General features: G+C 62.9%; 2 protein-coding genes across 9 annotated transcripts in view; one reads left to right on the forward strand and one right to left on the reverse strand.

The window, feature by feature from the left end:
• ARSG (arylsulfatase G) overlaps positions 1-17,578 on the forward strand; it is a 44,236-nt gene extending 26,658 nt beyond the window's left edge. For 7 of the 8 annotated variants that reach the window (XM_084491819.1, XM_084491822.1, XM_084491821.1 and 4 more), the window contains 11 exons: positions 1,451-2,152; positions 2,359-2,546; positions 3,448-3,495; positions 3,565-3,679; positions 3,897-4,034; positions 6,133-6,305; positions 6,875-6,955; positions 9,906-10,014; positions 13,738-13,858; positions 16,811-16,901; positions 17,216-17,578. In XM_084491819.1, coding sequence (XP_084347945.1) covers positions 1,959-2,152; positions 2,359-2,546; positions 3,448-3,495; positions 3,565-3,679; positions 3,897-4,034; positions 6,133-6,305; positions 6,875-6,955; positions 9,906-10,014; positions 13,738-13,858; positions 16,811-16,901; positions 17,216-17,544 — 1,587 coding nt within the window. In that variant the 5' untranslated portion in view covers positions 1,451-1,958 and the 3' untranslated portion in view covers positions 17,545-17,578. Of the gene's footprint in view, positions 1-1,315; positions 1,338-1,450; positions 2,153-2,358; positions 2,547-3,447; positions 3,496-3,564; positions 3,680-3,896; positions 4,035-6,132; positions 6,306-6,874; positions 6,956-9,905; positions 10,015-13,737; positions 13,859-16,810; positions 16,902-17,215 lie in introns of those variants that run through there. The other variant, XM_084491824.1, reaches the window with a different exon arrangement.
• Positions 1-17,739, reverse strand: part of RGS9 (regulator of G protein signaling 9) — a 169,847-nt gene that overhangs the window by 96,335 nt on the left and 55,773 nt on the right. The window lies entirely within an intron of this gene.

Below are 17,739 nucleotides of genomic sequence, written 5' to 3' on the forward strand. Positions count from 1 at the left end.
GGACGGGGACAGGGACCCAGCGGCCCCGTTCCCTGCTGCCCACCCGCAGGTGGTGCCGGTACGGGTGCCCACAGCCATGGGCACATCCCGGTCCTGCACACGGGCACACAAAGGACGATGCAAATCGCTCCTTGCTGGAATTTGGACCCGCTGCCGATTGTCCCGGCGTGGGCAGGGAGAGCGGGGCGAGAGGCACGGGCGCGTCCTGCTGCCTTCCCCCTCTCCCCTTCCAAATGGCTTCGAGGAGCGGAGATCGAGAGGTTCCGCCTGACGCTGCTGCAGCAACGGAGGCCCCGGCTGACTTCCCGTGTAAATTAGAGAGAAGAGAGCGTCCTTTGAGAGCGGCTCCGATTGTTTTCCTTAGCCCTGTCACGCCGGCGTTACCTCCCCAAAGCAAACAGCCGGCCCTGCCAAGCTCCGGGCTGCCTCTCGCTATCTGGATGCTCGGGGCGGCGGCGGGGTGGCGGGTGGTGCTGCGCCCTATCGCCCCGGCCAGAAGCAGCCCAGGAGCCCTCGGGTCAGCCTCCGAGCAGCTGGGCTCCTTTCTCATATTTGCATTAAAAAAAAACAAAACAAAACAAAACGTGACCTTGCCCGTGCCTTTTCTACGGGGAGCGCGCGGGCTTGATTTCTCTCGAGGATGGGGTTTTGTGGGGTGGTGGGGAGGGGAATGGTTTGAGGCCAGCCCCGGCACAGGATGGGGTCAGGGCTGCTGGGGCTCGATTCGGGGAGCTGCTGGACACCGGTGGAGGTGCCAGAGGGTTGAATTACACAGCGTGGCTTCCTGACAAGGCTGCGGCCGGCCGGGCTCAGCACGGCTCAGCCGGGATGCTTACGTGGAGCTCAGCCGAACTTCGGGCCTGTTCCTCGCCCCCCTGAACCTCTTGGAGACCCCCCGGTCCTCCTGCCCCATCACCGCGTCCCCCAGCCCTTTGTGTGCTGAAGCAGAGCTCCAGGGTGGCTTTTCCCCTGCCACTGCTGTGCGGGAGCCCCTCTGGCAGCTCATCCCGGATCAGCGCCCTGCTGTGCTGCGGAGCTGACAGCCCCCAGCTTTTAAGATGCGCATGGCAAACCCAGAAATAAATAATTTTGCCAGCTACAAAACTCCTGGCCTACAGGTGGGGCTCATCCTGTCCCCTCTCCTGCCTCCTGTCATGTCACCCTTAGGTTTGTGGCCATCCCCTTCCCTCCTCGCCCTCCTGGCTCATCTCCGTGGCTCTTGTCCTGCTTGGTCGCGTGTCCCCGGGGCGCATTCCTGCTCCCGTGCAGGGCTTGGCGTGGTTTTGGCAAACCTCAGCAGCTTCACCTCGCTTTGGCCGTAGCTCTGTGCTTTCAGGGTCACATCTCCGCTGTCACTTTGGGGTGTTCGCTCTCGGTGCCTCTTTACCACCTGTGGCCAAGTCCAGGGGGCTCCTGCAGGTGCTGACGGCTCCGCGTGTCTTTGGCACAGGCGATCTCCTGGTGGTGGCTCCTGGATGATGCCAAGGACAGTGTGACAGTCATCGAGACAGCCACAGCAGTTCTTTGTCCACTTCGGGGAGCCGAGGACGTGTTCTGCTGCCAGCTCCACGTGTTAACGTTGCAGAGAAGGAGCCGCTCATCAGACACGAACGTCGCCCCGACAGGAGCTGCTGCACGAACCGAGCGCGCTTCTGGAGGGAAAACTCACAATTTGGTTTTGCGCTTAATTAGATATTTACCGGGAAGCAAAGCAAGCTAAAAATAGGGCGACAGTGACTTCAAAGAGACTGCCTGACTTCGAAGAACGACACCTCCGCCAGCGCTGGCTTTAGGAATATCAGCTGTGCCTGCAGGCGAGATGGAGCAGGCGTTTCGGCCGGCCCTGTAGGCGAGGCAGCGAAGCAGCAGCCTGGCAAAGGAGGAGTGCCTGGAGAGGGGACATCGGAATCAGGGCGAGGGACAGCAGCGAGCAGGGTCACATCGTGCCGGGTGGCACCATGGGGACCCCATCCCCGTTGGCCGTGCTGCTGCTGGCCGTGCTGGTGGCACTCTGCGCTCCCCCCGCGGCACAGGGGCGGCCCAGCTTCATGGTCATCCTGGCGGATGATCTGGGCTGGGGGGACCTCGGGGCCAACTGGGCCCAGACGAAGGAGACGCCGAATTTGGATGAGCTGGCTGCCCAAGGGACCAGGTAACGGCTGGGCCCCCTCCCTGGTGCAAAATGAGCATCCTTGGGTGCTCTGCCCTGCTGCGAAGGGGGTTTTGCTCCCAGCACGGGTTTGGTGATGTGGTTTTGGAGAGGCCGGCACCCTGCGCAGCACATCCCTGCACAGGGGAGGCACAGGGCAGCACCACCCCGTGCAGATCTCGCCAGCCCAGGCTCTGTTCCTTCTCCAGGTTCGTGGATTTCCACTCGGCCGCCTCCACCTGCTCCCCGTCCCGCGCCTCGCTGCTCACGGGGCGCCTCGGGGCGCGCAACGGGGTGACCCACAACTTCGCCATCACCTCGCTGGGCGGCCTGCCCCTCAACGAGACCACGCTGGCAGAGGTGCTGCGGGCAGCAGGGTACAGCACGGGGGCGATAGGTAAGGCTGGGGGAGGCACTGGCCGGGGTGAAGGTGCCCGTGTCCGGGATGAAGGTGCCCAGGATGAAGGTGTCCCCCACGGAGGAGGTGCAGCGGGTAGCTGGCAGCAAGAAGAAAGCCTAAAGGATGAGCGGGAGGGATTCTGCGCTTCCCCCTCTCCTCCCTGCAATCCCCAGATTTCGTATTCAAGCGTAAGACGCAGCCTGAAATTTGGGCCTTGCCCCAGTTTCCAGTCGAAGCCGCGCTTGCTTAACCCTACCCTGGAAATGCTGAATTGTTCGTAGGAAACGTGAGGGCGCCGAGCGGCTCTGCCCGCGCACGCCCCGCGGGTTGTGATGCTGGGCGTGATGCTGGGTGGGACACAGCGTCCCCTGGCAGCACTGGGATGGGATTTTTGATGCTGCTGGTCCGTGACATTGGGCCCCTACAGCACGCTCCACCCTGTGTGCAAGCACCAAGTCCTTTGCTCCCCCCGATCGCGTGTGTTGGGGCTGCACTGGCACAGAAGCCCTTCCTTTCCCTTCTCCCGCTCCGTTTTTGCTGTTCCCCCTCTCCTATCATCACTGTGCTCGCTGTGAGCAAGCCTCGGGACGTGGAGGACCCGAGGATGAAGCTGGATCTTTGGCCTAGGTTAGGAAGTTGTCTCCTCCGAACGCGGAGGCCCCAAAGAGCCTTTTAAGGCTGGAGACGGCCGGTCTGCACGGACACGAGATACCTTCGGCATTTTTTCTGGCTTTCTGCAAAAAAGGCATGCTGGAAATGGGGCCAGCACAAACAAGTGGCCTTTCTCGCTGCTAGATTAAAACCTCCTGCGCTGCGCCTTGCGGGCAGTCGCTTGTGACGGCAGCGCCCGGAGCCGAGTTAACCTCTGAGATGATTTTTTTTTAATTTTATTTTGCAGGCAAATGGCACCTGGGGCACCACGGCCGCCACCACCCCACGTCCCGAGGTAAGGACGCATCCAAGCCGAGCGCCCCGTGTTCACCAGGCTCCCACTGACCCCCTCCTTGCCCCACAGGCTTCGACTATTATTTTGGGATCCCCTACAGCAACGACATGGGCTGCACGGACACCCCCGGCTACAACGTGCCGCCCTGCCCGCCCTGCCCGCGGTACGGCGCCGCCGCCACCAGGTACGGCTCCGGGCACGGCACCGCGAGGTGGGATTTGGGATTTGCAGCCCCAGCCCCTCACCCTGCTCCTTGCTGCCCTGCTTGTGCTCCCTGGAAATGCCCCGGGGAGGCGAAAAATGTGGGGTGAGGGGCAGCGAGCACCCTGTGCCGCGGGGACATCAGCGTGCTGCTGGTCCCCTCTGCGGTGCGAGCGGCACGGGGCGCCTTCTTCCCACAGCCCCGGTGACAAGGAGTGCTACAGGGACGTGGCCCTTCCTCTCTTCGAGAACCTCACCATTACCCAGCAGCCCGTCAACCTCAGTAGCCTGACGGAGCGCTACGCGGAGGCGGCGGCGCGCTTCGTCCAGCGGGCAAGGTGAGGGTGCCACACACTGTCCCTATCCCCATCCCCGTTCCTGTCCCTGTTCCCGTCCCCGTGCCAGCCTCTGGGTCTCTGCAAGCGCTTTGTGCTCGTTCTGGGGTCCCTGGGGATCACCAAGCTTTGTGGGCGACCTCCCGCAGTGGTGCGGGGCCGTGCGGAGTCCAGGCTTGCAGATCCTCAAGGTGCAGAGCAGATCCTTGGAGACGACAGCCCCCGAGCCCTGCTGACGGGTTTGGTAATGCTGATCCCTATTAGCTGAGGATTAGGAGCTGTGACTTTGCAAAACGCCTTCCTGCAGCGCCCTACGAGGCCGGCTCGGGGATGGTGCCCGCTGCCCGGCCCCGACCTGGGGGCTGCGTGTGCAGGGGTGCAAAAAAAAAAGGCTCTGGGCTGTAATGGGGGCAAAGGGATGGGAGAAACGGGGGGAGGACTGCCAGGAAAGGGCTGTGTCAGCGCCCTGGATAAATCTGGAGCTGTTTTGGGGTTATCTGAGTTTATGGAGAACAGGATTAAACAGGTGCCTGCCTTTCCTCTCCCTCTCTTTGATGGCTTGCTTCAGTTTTCCTCTGCCTGACTCACTCGTTATGGGGCAATGAAAAGAACACAGAATTTGTCATCTCGGTGTTTTTTTAACCAGCCGCGTCAAGGTTGAGCAATTCAGTGAGATTTGGCTCTGCCCGGGACACTTCGAGCACAGCAAACACGGGAGCAAAAGCCAAGGACGTCGGTCTTAAGTTATTGATTAAATGTTTGCTCCGTTTTCGGGAGGGAGAGGGGCCGAATGAGGAATGCGAGAGGCAAACGGGGTTCCCAGCTGAGTGCCAGGGTAAGGGCAGTGCTCTCCGGAGCCCTGCAGATTGTTTTCCATGGCTCTGCGTGCCAGCCTGCTCACGCCACCCCCTCGAAGGGGCCGGGAGGAGCTCCCCGTGTTTGCAGAGCCCTTCGGGGCTCCAGGCGCGAGCCGGGCGGTGCCGTGCCCCAGGTGGTGGCAGGACCAAGGGGCCCTGCCCCAGCACGGGCCTCGTGCAGAAATTTCTGCTGATAAGAAGTCACGGGGACGCAGGGGATGTTCCCGCACCGAGTGGTGGCCCCAACAAAGGTGACGTGAATGAGGCAAAGGAAGGAAAACAAGGTCGGGGGGACCCCAAAAGCTGCCCCCAGCTGCGGGCACGGGTTGGGGCGCGCAGCCACGCAGGCACGTCCCCGGGATCCGGCCCCTCCCCGCCGCCCGCCATCCCACCCTTCCCCTCCGAGGTCCCTGAGGAAGAGCGGCCTCGTCGGAGCAGATAAATATAGCCGTAAACAAGCAAACAGGACGTGTCCTCTGATGATTTAAAAGCAAACAGGCAGCGGGGCAGCGCGCGGCGAGCGGGACGTTGCCGCGAACATGCCTCGCTCCCTGTCCAGGGCTGGGCTGCGGCATCGGGGTCGTCCTTGTGCTGCTCGTCCTCCTCTGAAATAACTTCCCGGAGCAGCAGGGGATGAGCACAGCGTGCCGGGGGGGGAGTAAAATGCCAAAACGGGCCCCGGGAGAGAGGGGAGGAAGAAGGATGCGAGGGGCGCGTTGATGCGGGGCGTTCTGCTCCCGGCTGGGAGCCGTGGGATGCGGGGGGCCGGAGGAAGGGGCGAGCCCGTCCCGAACGTGAGCTCCTCGGGGAAGGACAGCCCTGGCACCCGTGGGGGCAGGAAGGGAAGGAAGCAGTGGCAGGGAGGTTTCAGCAGGAGCGGGGAAGAAGTGACTCACGGGGGGAAGCTGCACGTTCGTCCTGGAGCTTCCTCCCAGCGGCGGTGCCGGGGCAGGTGCGGGCACACGAAGGTGCCCCCCGGGGACGTGCCCTGCCCGGTGGGGGACAAACCACAGCCCCCCACACCTGCCTGTCCAAAAGCAGGAGCAATCCTGCTTTCCTTCCAACACTTCTTTGAGGTTTTGGGACCAAGCATCCTGCGGGGCGGGCGGGTTTGCAGCCATCTGGTTTGGGAAGGGTCACAGCTCCCTGTCCCCAGCTCATCAGTGTCACCACCACGGTGACCTCCTGCACCGTCCTCCCCTTCCCCTCTCCCCAACCTAAATTTGCTCCCCTGTTCCCTGCAGTGACAGCGGGCGCCCCTTCTTCCTCTACGTGGCTCTGGCCCACATGCACGTGCCCCTGGAGGTGAGCGTGCCGCCGGGCAGCGACGTCTACGGAGCCGCCCTGCGCGAGATGGACGCCTTGGTGGGGCGGCTGCGGCGCCTCGCCAGCCCCGACACGCTGCTGTGGTTCACAGGTAACGCAGCAGGACCTCCCGTGGCAGCGGGGTGACAGCTCTGTGACAACCCTGGCCGTTCAGGGGAACGGTCCTGGTGTTTTTCCCCAGCCCTCGGTGCTCCGTGCCCGGGGGATGGAGGAACCGGGGCTGCCACCGCTGGGGATGGGGCTCCCAGCCCAGCTCAGCTGGTGCTCACCCCACCACCCACCTCGGCCACAGCCCTGCCTAATTAAAGCTCAAATCCTTGCTCGTTAAGAAGCCCAAATCCGCTCAGGCTGGGCAGCCTCCCTAATGAGGACGCCCTGCTCCTGGCACAGGATCTGCCCGGCTGCTTGTTAATGCCTGGAGCCGGCGGCAGCCGCCTTGTGCCCCACTCCAGCCGCTCACCTGGGGCGTGGGCAGCCCCCAGGAACGAGCCCTGCCCCTAAATAAACCTTTAGGGACAAAACCAACTCTGCTGGCTGGGTCCTGTGCTGCTCTTGGTGTTGTAGGGCAGCCCCAAGGGGATGGGAAGGGGCTGTGGGGACCTTGCTCGTGCCCCAGAGCAGAGGTGCCCCTGCTCATAGGGACGTTGCTTTCTCTTGCAGGTGACAACGGCCCTTGGGCACAGAAGTGCGAGCTGGCGGGACGGCTGGGGCCCTTGGTGGGGGCCTGGCAGAGGACACGAGGTGACCTTATAGTGGGGGGGGGGGCTCCCTGAACCCGGGGGTGCGCGGGGGCTGCTGCCAGGAGCCCTCCCCTGCCCCCAGCACCCAGCGGGGAGCGCTGCTCTGCCCCTGCCTTTGGGGCAGCTGTGGGTTGGGTTGCCTTGAAGACTTCTCCAAACGTTCCTTGTCATTAAAACAGACACAGCGAAGTCTGTTTTCCCCTAAAATTACCTCTGGGTGGGATCGGAGCCCCCCAGGTCCCTGTTACCCCTTTGCAAGCTCAGGGGGAGCAGCTGCTGCTTTCAGCCCCTTGGTGCAGCAGCTCCTGGGGTGCCACGCTCCTGGAGAGAGCTGGGGAGGACTGGGGGTCACTGGGGAACACTGGGGGGCCCCGTGGGCAATGGGGAAGGTGAGCTCCTGCCCTTCATCTGCTCAGGTCCCGATGCCCTCACAGCCCCTGCCCGGGGCCCTTGAGCCCAGCCCGGCGGGACTTTTTATTTTCTTTCTCTCCAACTTTTTTTTTTTTTATTATTATTATATTTTTTTCCCCTCCTTTTTCCGGCCAAGCCATCTGGTCGGTGGGTTTCTTTCGGCCGGAGCGGCCAGAAGCATGCATGAGTCAGGCGCTTCCCACTTCTGCTTGTGTTACGCGCCGTAAGCACGGCTCGGGGTCAGCACAAGGGGGGGGGGACACGAGGGGGAAGGGGACACGGGGACAGCGCCGCTCCCCCCCTCCTCCTCCTCCTGACACCCACCCAGCAGAGGAAACCGAGGCTGATCCCATGTGAGCCTGGCCGTGGGGCTGCCCCCTGGAGCTCCCCCCTCTGCTCCCATTCCCGTTCCCAGTGCCGTGGGGGTGCTGGGGCAGGAATCCCGAATCCTAAACCTTCGTTTTCTGGGTAAACAAACCCCGCCGCCGACCTGGGTTGCTCTTGAGCAACCGAGGGTCACAAGCTCCCCGCGCACATGGTCGGGAACAAACCTCCAGCAGCACGGCCCCTTTCCAGCAGCTCGCTGCCCACACGCAGCCCTGCGAAAACAACCCCAAAAAGCTCCTCCTGGGCTGCCGGCTCTCCAGGAGCTGCCTCTAAAACCCCAGGGACTTCCGAGCCCCCCCTCCCGACTGTTGTGGGATCAGGGAGCTGCCAAGTTCCCCCCCGGGCACCGTGCCCGTGGGAGGCTCGGGGGTCCCGGCTGGGGGGCATCTCCCCCTCCCCAGCTCCCTGGGGACAGGGAGGAAGGGGAGGTGCTGCTGCTCGGGATTATATAGGTTTCGCATGGCTTGGCGTTTCCTTTTAGGGTCCAACCCAAATTCCAGGAATGTTTTCCACCGATTTCGGTGGTCACTGCCGTCAGCCCGCGCCCATGGAGAGCAGCAGCCCCGCGTGCTGGGCCCCCCGCTCCGAGGCGAGGGCTGCAGGGGGGGAGCTTCCCCTCCCCTCCCCGGGAGCCCCCAGCCCTCTTGGGAAGCCCAGCTCCCATCCCCTGGCCCCAAACACCCCAAAAAGGGGAATCAGAGGGACATGCGTGTTTTGGGGTGTCGGCTGGGGGTGTTTTGGGACGGGTCTGGAAGGCTCCGGCCCTGTTGTGCCCCCGCTGGGGAGCAGGGCCGCGGCGCTTCTTGTCCCTGCGTGGAAAGCTCAGCTCTTTCCTGGAAAGCTGTGGCCTCCCCGGGCTTGCATCATCCCGAGAGAAATCCCTGCCTGGCTTTGGGGCGTTGCAGCCCCGATGCAACCAGGAGTGGCACCGTCAGCTCATGCATGGGCAGCTCGGGCTTCCCTCAGCTCCTTGGCTGCTCCATCCACGGATGGACGGGCGGACAGACGGACGGACAGCCCCGCTCCTCCTGCCCTCGGGGTGCTGGGCTGTGCAGAAACCCCTCAAAAAGCCAACACGGTGCTGCGAGGATTGTTTAATACCCCAGCAGAGGCACCAGCAGGCTGATGTTATAACTGGGATCGTTCCTGATGGCATCAGAGAGCACCGTGCCGCAGCTGCACGCGATGTGTCGGGTGCGGCTGCAGTCGGGGTGCACGGGGCATCCCAAAAACAGCCCCCGAGCAGCCAGCAGGGCTGGGGCTGGTGGTGCAGGAGGAGCAGGACCAGGAGGAGCAGGAGGAGCAGGAGGATCCCCTCGCTCTTGGCTCTGCCGGAGGAAATGGCTCCGGGTGCGCGCCGTTGCCATGTGCACGCTGAAAGCCGGGCAGACAAAGGGCTTGGGAAGTTGGTGCCGTGAATGGGGCCGGGAGTTTCCCTCTGCTCCAGTCCCAGTCCCTTCCCCCATGGCTGCTTGGGGACTTTTGTGGCACTGCTCAGCCCCCCCGTTTTGTTGCTCAGCCCCCCGTTTCCACCCTCAGCCCCCATCTGGGTGCAGGCAGGGGCTGGGCGACTTCCCCACGTTCCCCCTTCCCAAACCCCGTGCAGAGCGGGGCCCCTGGGCTGTGGCAGGGAACGAGCTGAAGGGTTAAGGTGAGTCAGGCGGCAGGAGGGAGCTGCCTGTTATCAGCAGGAATGTATTTGTAATGAAGCCGGGGCAGCTGCTGGAGCTTTATCTGCCCGAGGGCGCTGTGCACTTGGTGCCGCTCGCAGCCCCGCACCCTCTGCACCAGGAGGGAGCCCCTGGGCGAAATTCCTGCGTCTCCTGCCCGCTCCGTGCCACCGAGGGGGCTCAGCTCCTGCTGGATGTTAGCGCTCAGCTGCCTCTCTCATCACTCGCTGGAGCAGGCGAGAAACAAAAGGCAGTGCCAAACCGAGCCCCCTTTCCCCTCTCTCCTTGTTTCTTGTAAAAAACCCTACAAAATTCTTCTCCCTCCCCTGACCCAGCTCCAAAACCCAGCAAAACCTTCCCCCACTAGGGTCACCTAACAGCCCAGCGGGTCCCTTTCCATGGGCACCTCTGGGCTCGGGGTTTTCCCCCTGCTGCAAAGCTCCTGCACAGCCGGGTGCTGAGCGTGGCCGCTTTCTCCTGCAGGTGGGAGCCCGGCCAAGCAGACGACGTGGGAAGGAGGCCACCGCGTCCCAGCGCTGGTGTATTGGCCTGGCCGTGTCCCTGCTGCACGCAGCAGCCGTGCCATGCTGAGGTAGGGGCTGGCTCTGGGTTTGGGGTGGCCTCTGCCTGCACCCCACTGCCCGTGTGGGCACGGCGTGCTCCTGCCATCCCCGCGAGGACACGCTGGAGGTGACACCTCCAACCCCAAGGGGATGGCTGGGATGGCAGCAGCAGGATCAGTGCCCTGCTTGGGCATCACCTGCGCTGTGGTGCCGCGCTTGTGTCCCGTCCCAAAAGACTCCAAGGCTCGGAAGCCCGTTTTGTGGGGCCGCTGGCTCCGTGCTAGCAGCTGCCGGGCTCGGTGCGCCTCTTCCCCGCGGTGGCCGAGCGCCTCCCGGTAATTAAAAGCTGCCGATGTTCCCTGAACCCAGCCAGAAGCAGGCTTCGGCTTTGTGGGCTGCGAATGGCTTTCTGTGGGGGAGGGCTGTGGGGACGGCTGGCCTGGGGGGCGGCTTCTGATCAGAGCAGGATGCGGCCGGGCTCTGAGGTTGCCCTGGCTGCTGCTGCTGGGCTGGGAGCCGAGGGGAAGGGTCCGGAGCTGTGGCACCCGGGGATGGCATGGGGGGCCCCTCCGTGCAGCAAACAGAGCTCTGGGAGCTGGATTTTGGCAAGGACAATGTTCAAACCATGCACTGGAGCACTGATGTGTTGCCGAGGGAGCAAGGTGCGTGGTACCAGGCACCCCTGGGGTTTCATTTGCAAACCCTTTCCCTGTTCCCTGTCCCCTCTCCAGCCCCCTCTCCCCGTGCACCCTGCACCGCAGCAGCCGTGGGGTCCCGGTTCTCTCCCTCGCCCTTATCTCCTGCCTTTCCAGCCCAGCAGGTTGGGCAGCTGTAAAGTCACAACGCTGCCAGCAGCGCGGCCCTGCTGCGTGCCAGGCGCTCACGGAGGGGCCGTGCAGCTCCCCAGGAGTTTCCTCATTTTCCTTTTTCTCACTATTTCGAAGGCAAAGCTGCGATCCCTGGGCTGCTGTGACCCGGGGACCGCCCTGCCAAGCGCCCTGGCTGCGGGGCCGGGTGGTTTCCAGCCGCGTGCGCTCCCCGTGCCGCGCGGCCGCCGGTCACCTCGGTGCTGACGTCCCTGCAGCTGGGCTCGGTCCCACCTCGGGGCTCCTCCGGTAAACACAGCCCTAAACACAGCCCGGCCTTGCCAAAGCTGCTGGCCCAGCTGCACGCCTTTGCTTATTCAGAAATGCCTACGGGAGATTGGAGCCTGCCCGCCTCAGACGCGGAAATTCAAAGTCAACAAACCCCGAGGAGGTTTCGTAAAGTTCAGGCGTGTGACACGGAGCAACAAAAGGCAGGAGGCTGCCAGCTGGGCGCTGCTGGCACGGCCCCAGCCCAGGAGTGCCAGGCAGCAGCAGCCTGGGGCCGTGTGGTCCCTGGTGTTTTGAGGGTCCTGGGGGACACCCAAGCCCCTGGTGCTGGCTGTGGAGTTGTTCTGAGGGCACCAACGGGATGGGTTTTCCACCCGAAATGCTTCCGAGCCAGGCAGGTTGGTTCATCGGTGTCCTCACGTCCTCCCCGTCCCACCCAAGCCATGAAGACCCGGTTCCTGAAGGTCTCCAAAAGAGTTGGAGGCTTTCTCAGCCCTCGTTGGGCCCACAGGCTGGCACGTTGAAGGGAGAGGAGCTGACGTCCCCGAGCAGCCGCGGGGCGAGGCGGTGGCGGTGCCGTGTCACCGGGCACGGGGCGGCTGCTTGCTGCCCAAATAACGCGGTGGAAAGCTTCACCTCCCCAACAGGGAGAGCTGAGAGCTGCAGAGAGCATTAAAGGCGTGCAGTGGGGCTGGGAAATCTCTGCTGGGAAGGGCACAGGGGCAGGCATTACCTGCCTGCTCGGCGCCCTTCTGCCCCAGGTCATGAAAACACTGGCAGAGTTTTGTAGCCTGCCCCGGGAGGAAAATCCCCCAGCCACGTCTGCACCCTGCCTGTGGACAGGGGTCCCTGGGGTCCCTGCCCATGCCCTCCTCGAGCTCCTTCCCCCCAGGGGTTTGTGGCCAGGCCGTGCATGGCCTCACCTCGTTTACCCCCCTTCGTTACCTCCCCTGTGTGGGGTGAGTGTGGCCGGGGTGCTGCGCCCTGCCCCGCGCCTGCACAGACCTGCAGCCGCTCGGCGCGCCCTGCACGGAGCTGCCTCGTCGGCTCTTCTTAATTACGTTTAATTGCCTGAGCTTCCTGCCGTGCCCAAGCTGGGTGCTGAAGAAATAGGTCAGTGGGGTGGCCAAGGAGGAAAGCGCAGAGCCCTGGGGCCAGCAGGGCTGGGGCTGCTGCAGGTGGGGGACCCGGATCTCAGCCTGGGGCTTTCAGGGCTGATTTTTAGCCCCGTCCTGTGCACCCCTCGGAGCTGAGCCCTTGCTAAGGGCCTCTGAGCAGCTGAAAACGCGTGGCTTCATCTCCGTTTGTTGCTTGGAGCCTTGGACCTGTCTCACACCGCCCCAGCTTTCCCCTTTCTGCTTTGCTGTGATGGTTCCCGGGGTGCCCAGCTGCTGTTTCGGGGTACCTGTGCCAAGAATGGGTACAGAGGCACGGTGCTGGGGCCGGATCCTGCGGGATGTGCCCCGGGCAGTGCCGTGGGGCAGCCCCACGGGGAGCTCAGCGGCTCCTGCAGGGATGCGCCCAGCTCCCAGCGGGGAGCCAGAGGTTTTCGGCGCCTCCCGACCGCTCGGGCCGTCTCCATGAGAGCCGCGTAGCCGGGGCTGCCTTTCAGCTCTCCTCAGCATTGTTTGTTCTTATTTGTCCTCTCGGTCTCTTAGCAGCTAAATTAAAACTCATTGAATGCGAGAAACAGGGGCCCTAAAGTCCCGGGCTGTTTTCTCTCTCTGCTCACGCAACCGGGCAGCAGCAGCGAGGGGCCCCGATCCCGCAGCGCGGCCGCTGCTGCACCCCGAGGTGCCAGAACCAGGGGGTGCTGAGATCCCGGAGCTTTTGGCAGGGTGCGGGGTGTGAGTGTCCCCCCATCCGAGCCACCTGCCAGGAGCAGGCAGTGCCACGATGTCTCTTGGAGAGGGAGGGATGTGACACTTGTGCCACGCAGCGGGCACGGCTCTGCTCGACCCCTGGCCCTTCCCGAGCCTCCAGGGAAGGGAGCGTGGGGAATCGCTGCCTCTGGGGTCTGGCCCCAGGCCACAACTCGCAGGCAGAAGGCACCAACGTGAGGCTCTCGCCCTCTGTGTCCCCGAGGAGCCCGCTGGAGGTGGCAGGACCCCGGGTCACCCGCGCCCTGCGCACGGGGAGCAGCCGGGACCCAGCCCCGAGGGCTCTTCTGTGGCTGAGGCCCCTGAGAAGAGAGGATCCTGGTGGAATTGCTGACAGGCGTTTTGGTAGAAGCGCACAAAATAGCAGCGCTCTCATTTTCCATTCTGGCTCCTATGGCTCGTGCTGCGCGATGCAAAAGCAAGACCACATTTTCCTGGGGCTGCGGGAGCCGCTGGGGCTGGCGCCGAAAGTCCCTGCGCTTGCACTTTCTGCCGGGGGGTGACCCGGTGCCTTCCCCGCGTGCCCGGCCACGCTGTGCTGGGGGGACAGCGGGGTGGGGGCTGCCCAGTGCCCACCGTGCCCCAGAACCTGCGGGTGCAGCAGTGGCAGCACTCGGGGAACCCCCCGTGCCATGCCCGAGGTGGTCACAGCATCGCTGGGTCATTGGGAAGCAGCCAGGGACCCCCCGGGCAGGGGGCTGCAGGGTGCAGGTGGGGCTGGGGGGGCTCCTTGGGGTGCTCGGCTCCGTGCTCAGCTGAAACCTGCCTCTTTCCCCAGCACCCTGGACATCTTCCCCACGCTGGTGGCCCTGGCTGGAGCGACGCTTCCCCCAAACCGGCGTTTTGACGGCTTGGACGTGTCCCCGGTTCTCTTTGGGCAGTCGGACGTGGGGCACGAGGTAAGGCAGGGCCCCTTTCTGCTGACAGCCCCCTCCCGAGCTGCCTCGGAGCTGGAGGGGAGGTGGGCAGAGAGGGGATGGGATCGGAAGGGCTCGGGGCCGGAGCACGCAGCCCCGTGGGAGCACCGGCCCCACTGGCTGCGTGCCTGCACCTCCGGTGGCCCCGCCGAGCGCAGCGTGGTTCTGCTCCTTCCTGGTCACAGGAGGTGCACAGGCGTGGGAAACAAAAGATCCCCAGGGCTCAGACCTAGCTGTATCTGCTTTATTTATCTTGACAGATAGAGACATAATTAAGCGCTTCTTCTCCGAGCTCCTTGGCTCGGAAACGTGCCCGTTATTGATGTTCGAGTGGGGCAGCCAGCCCCGTGTCCTGCAGCTCCCCACCCATGCAACAATAGGAGCTGTTGACAGCTCCTTTAAGCATGAAAAACGCAGCTAGGAGAACAAGGAGCATGGCGGTGCGTTTTTCTCAGAGTTTCACAAGATCTTTGCTGAACCAAGAAAACAAAAAAAAAAGGCAGCTCTAAAAGCAGTCCCACAGATCCAGCCCGATTTCGCTTTTCAAGTCCGCCCTCCTGCGAGCACCGCAAGCCAGCTCCCAGCAGGGATCCTGGATCTGCTTCCCGTGTCCATCAGGGTTTTGGTATTTAGTTCGTATTTACGGAACCCTCCACTGAACCGTGAGATAAACTGGGGAAGAGGATGGGACACGGCCAGCGTGCGCTCCAGCTGCTCTTTGGGATGATTAACCCTCTTCTTGCGTGCTCGTGGTGCTGGAGAGGGGGACTGGTGCTCGGCAGCTTTGGCACCAGCACGTGGTGCGGGGCTGGGGAGGGCTCAGGTTCCTTCCTACATGCTTTGGGACGAGGAATCAACTCCCCAAACTGGGGCTGAGTCCCCAGCTGCTGCCTTTTTGGGGGCACTTTCGCTGCCATGGGGTGCAAGCAGCAGCGAATGAACCCCTGTGGTTGTGACCTGCAGCCCTGGGCGCCGCGTCCCTGGAGGTCACCGTTGGGTTGTCCCCACCTGTCCCCAATTCCCTGGGGACCCCCAGCCCCAGGCTGTGTGTGACGGGGTGGCTCTCGGCACGGCGAGCATGGCCCCGCTCCCTCCCCGCGCGGCGCCTTTCATCAGCGAGCGGCTGATGGCAAAACCACCTCGGCTGTCGCCGGGTTTTCCTTGACACAAATCCTGCCGGAGAGGTTCCTTTTCTCGCCCCGCCGCCCGACGGCCGCACGCCGCTGACAGCTGCTTTTCTCCTTGGGGCTGGCGCGAGGCTGCGGCCCCGTAACCTTGCTGACGTCCCGGCCCCGGCACAACCTGTGACGGTGCTGGGCCGGGGCCAAGGTCCTGTTTTGAGCAAAGGCTATTTACAGTAAAAATAAACACATCCTACGAAACGCATCAAGGGTACGAGCGGCTGACAAATACGCTCTTTCCATGAGCTTAATGTCAGAGGGGTGTGCTCCTCCTCCCCACGCACTCGCCGGCTTACGAAAACAGCCCGGAGCTGGGAGTTCAGATGGAGGGTTCGCTGAGGAGAAGGGTGCTTTGTTGTTTTTTTTTTTTCTTTTCATTTTTTTTGTTCTTTAATAACAAAGTCACGGGTTGCGGACCTGAGAACGCTTCTTGAAAGGGCCCAATCGAAACAAGCTCCTCACTTCTGCGGTGAATGGGAACGGATTTTCTTAGCGTGGGGGTTTACGAGGCGCGTTTAGGAACGAGCCCCCTGTTGTTTCGGTGCCTCTGGAGCCAGGCAGCAGCATCCGAGCCGTGCTGCTCAGGTTAAAGGGTGCAGGCACAGCCGAGCTCTGAGGCTGGAAGCAGACAAACGGGTTGAATTCCTGCTATTTTGGCTTCGTGGGCCCTTAAATAATTACCGAGTGCTGCTTTGCAGCTGCTTGGTTCCGGCTGAGGGTGCCAGCATAACCTGCAGCACGCATTTCCTCCTCGCAGCACACTCACGCTGTGACCTCTCCCAGCTCACACCCGAGCCTCCCACATGCAAGTTGTCATTTTTTTTCCGTAAAATACGTTTTTTAAACCAAATTCCAGATGGTGATTATTTATTTTTTTTAATCCTGCAACTGAAGGCAATGGAGGAAGCCGGGAGCACCTGGAGGTCCCCCCGGATCCCGGTGTTTTGGGGGAGCGATGGGTGGCAGCCACGAGGCTCCCAGGGCGAGCAGAGCCCGCGGTGGTGCCCGGGGCAGGGCTCCCGTGCCGGACACCTGCTAAGTCATTACAGCACTGATCAGCTGCGAACACTGTTACTAAACTTGGCACCGCAGCTGCCTACAACTCCGGCAGATGTTTCTAGTTTTTAGCACAGTGGAAATTTCTTGAATCACTTTTAAACGCAATTCCCAGGGAGGAAACCTCTGGTGACTCATCACTCAGCGGAGCCATTGGCTCCGCAGCGATATTATCTGACGGAGACCGCCGAACCATCCAGCTCACTTGTCTTCTCCCTCCCCGGTGCCAAGGCAGGCGTCCTGTGCGGATCAAGTGTCCTAAATACCGAGCTGCAGAGACTCGACCCGCCCTTCCCAATTCCCTTCTCCTCACCCCGGCTCCCTGCTGCTGTCAGGGCAGGGAGCGCTCCCCCCTCGGCGTGGGTCAGCTGGAGACGCAGCGGGCACGGTGCTCCGGCACCTCACCTCCGAGCACAGCCCCTGCCTTGCTGGAGCTGAGCTCAGCCCGAGCTCGTGGCTTGGCCACTGGCCATCGGTTCTGATCCCTGAGATGTTTCTGCCACCGGGGAGGTGACCTTGGAGGAACACGAGGCACAAGCGAGGTGCTGGCGCTCAGTTCCCTTCTGCTGAGCTGCTGCTGGGCTGAGCAGTGTCCCTAAATGTGTGCAGGGGTGGGGCACGGTCCCGTGCTGGGAGGGAGCAGGTATCGAACAGAGCAGGTTTGCTCTGCAGTGGGCTTCTTCTCTTCTTCCTTCAGGTTCTGCTTCACCCCAACAGCGGGGCAGCCGGGAAGGACGGAGCGATCGAGGCGCTGCGGCTGGCTCAGTACAAGGCGTTCTACACCACAGGTAGGCTGGCTCTGGTACAGATCATACCGCCAGGAAAAAAGCTTCTGAGGTTCCCGTTTCCCTGCAGTATGGGTAAAAACCAAAGCGGGTTCATGCAGGCAGGAGCAAGCCCAGCAAGGAGCGCGTGGGTGCCCACCTGTGTGCGCAGTGCGGGGTTGGCTCCAGAAGCACCCGCAGCCTGGCACTGGGACCTGGGCTGCCAGGGCTGGGCCACGGTGGGAAGGGGCCACCACGGACTGGTGAGGAGCCCAGAGGTGGTGCCGGGGCAGGGGTGAGCAGCCTGGGACTCCCGTGGTGTTTGCTTTTCTCCCTAGGAGGGGCGAAGGCTTGCGACGGAAGCGTTGGGCCAGAGGAGCGCCACCAGCCACCCCTCATTTTCAACCTGGATCGCGATATCCAGGAACAGGAGCCTTTGGATGTGGCATCCGCAGAGTATCAGGCAGTGCTGCCTGCAATCAGCCGGGCTTACGCCCGGGCTCTGGAGGATATTGCAACAGACAACGTCTCGGTTGCAGATTACTCCCGAGATCCAGCGGCGGTGCCGTGCTGCAGCGCACAGCACGTGGCTTGCCGATGCCAAGCGCCTCCCGCGGCCTCGCTGCACTGCAGCACGGAGAGAAGAGCAACGAGGCGCTGTCTTTAAGCAAATAATTGCCTGAGCTGCTCCTTTTTCCATTCTGGTTTGGTGAATTTGACCGTTGTTCCTACTGGCTCCGGGTTTGAGGTTGGCCAGAGGGCAGGGACAGAGGCTGCGGCTCGCTTCGCTCCGTGCTGTGGGGTGATTTAGTCATGGGTCAGGGGGAGCAGGTGGAGGGGTCCCCATGGGTGCAGCTCTGCT

The sequence above is a fragment of the Aythya ferina genome (genome assembly GCF_964211825.1).
Source record: "Aythya ferina genome assembly, chromosome: 18".
NCBI lineage: Eukaryota > Metazoa > Chordata > Aves > Anseriformes > Anatidae > Aythya > Aythya ferina.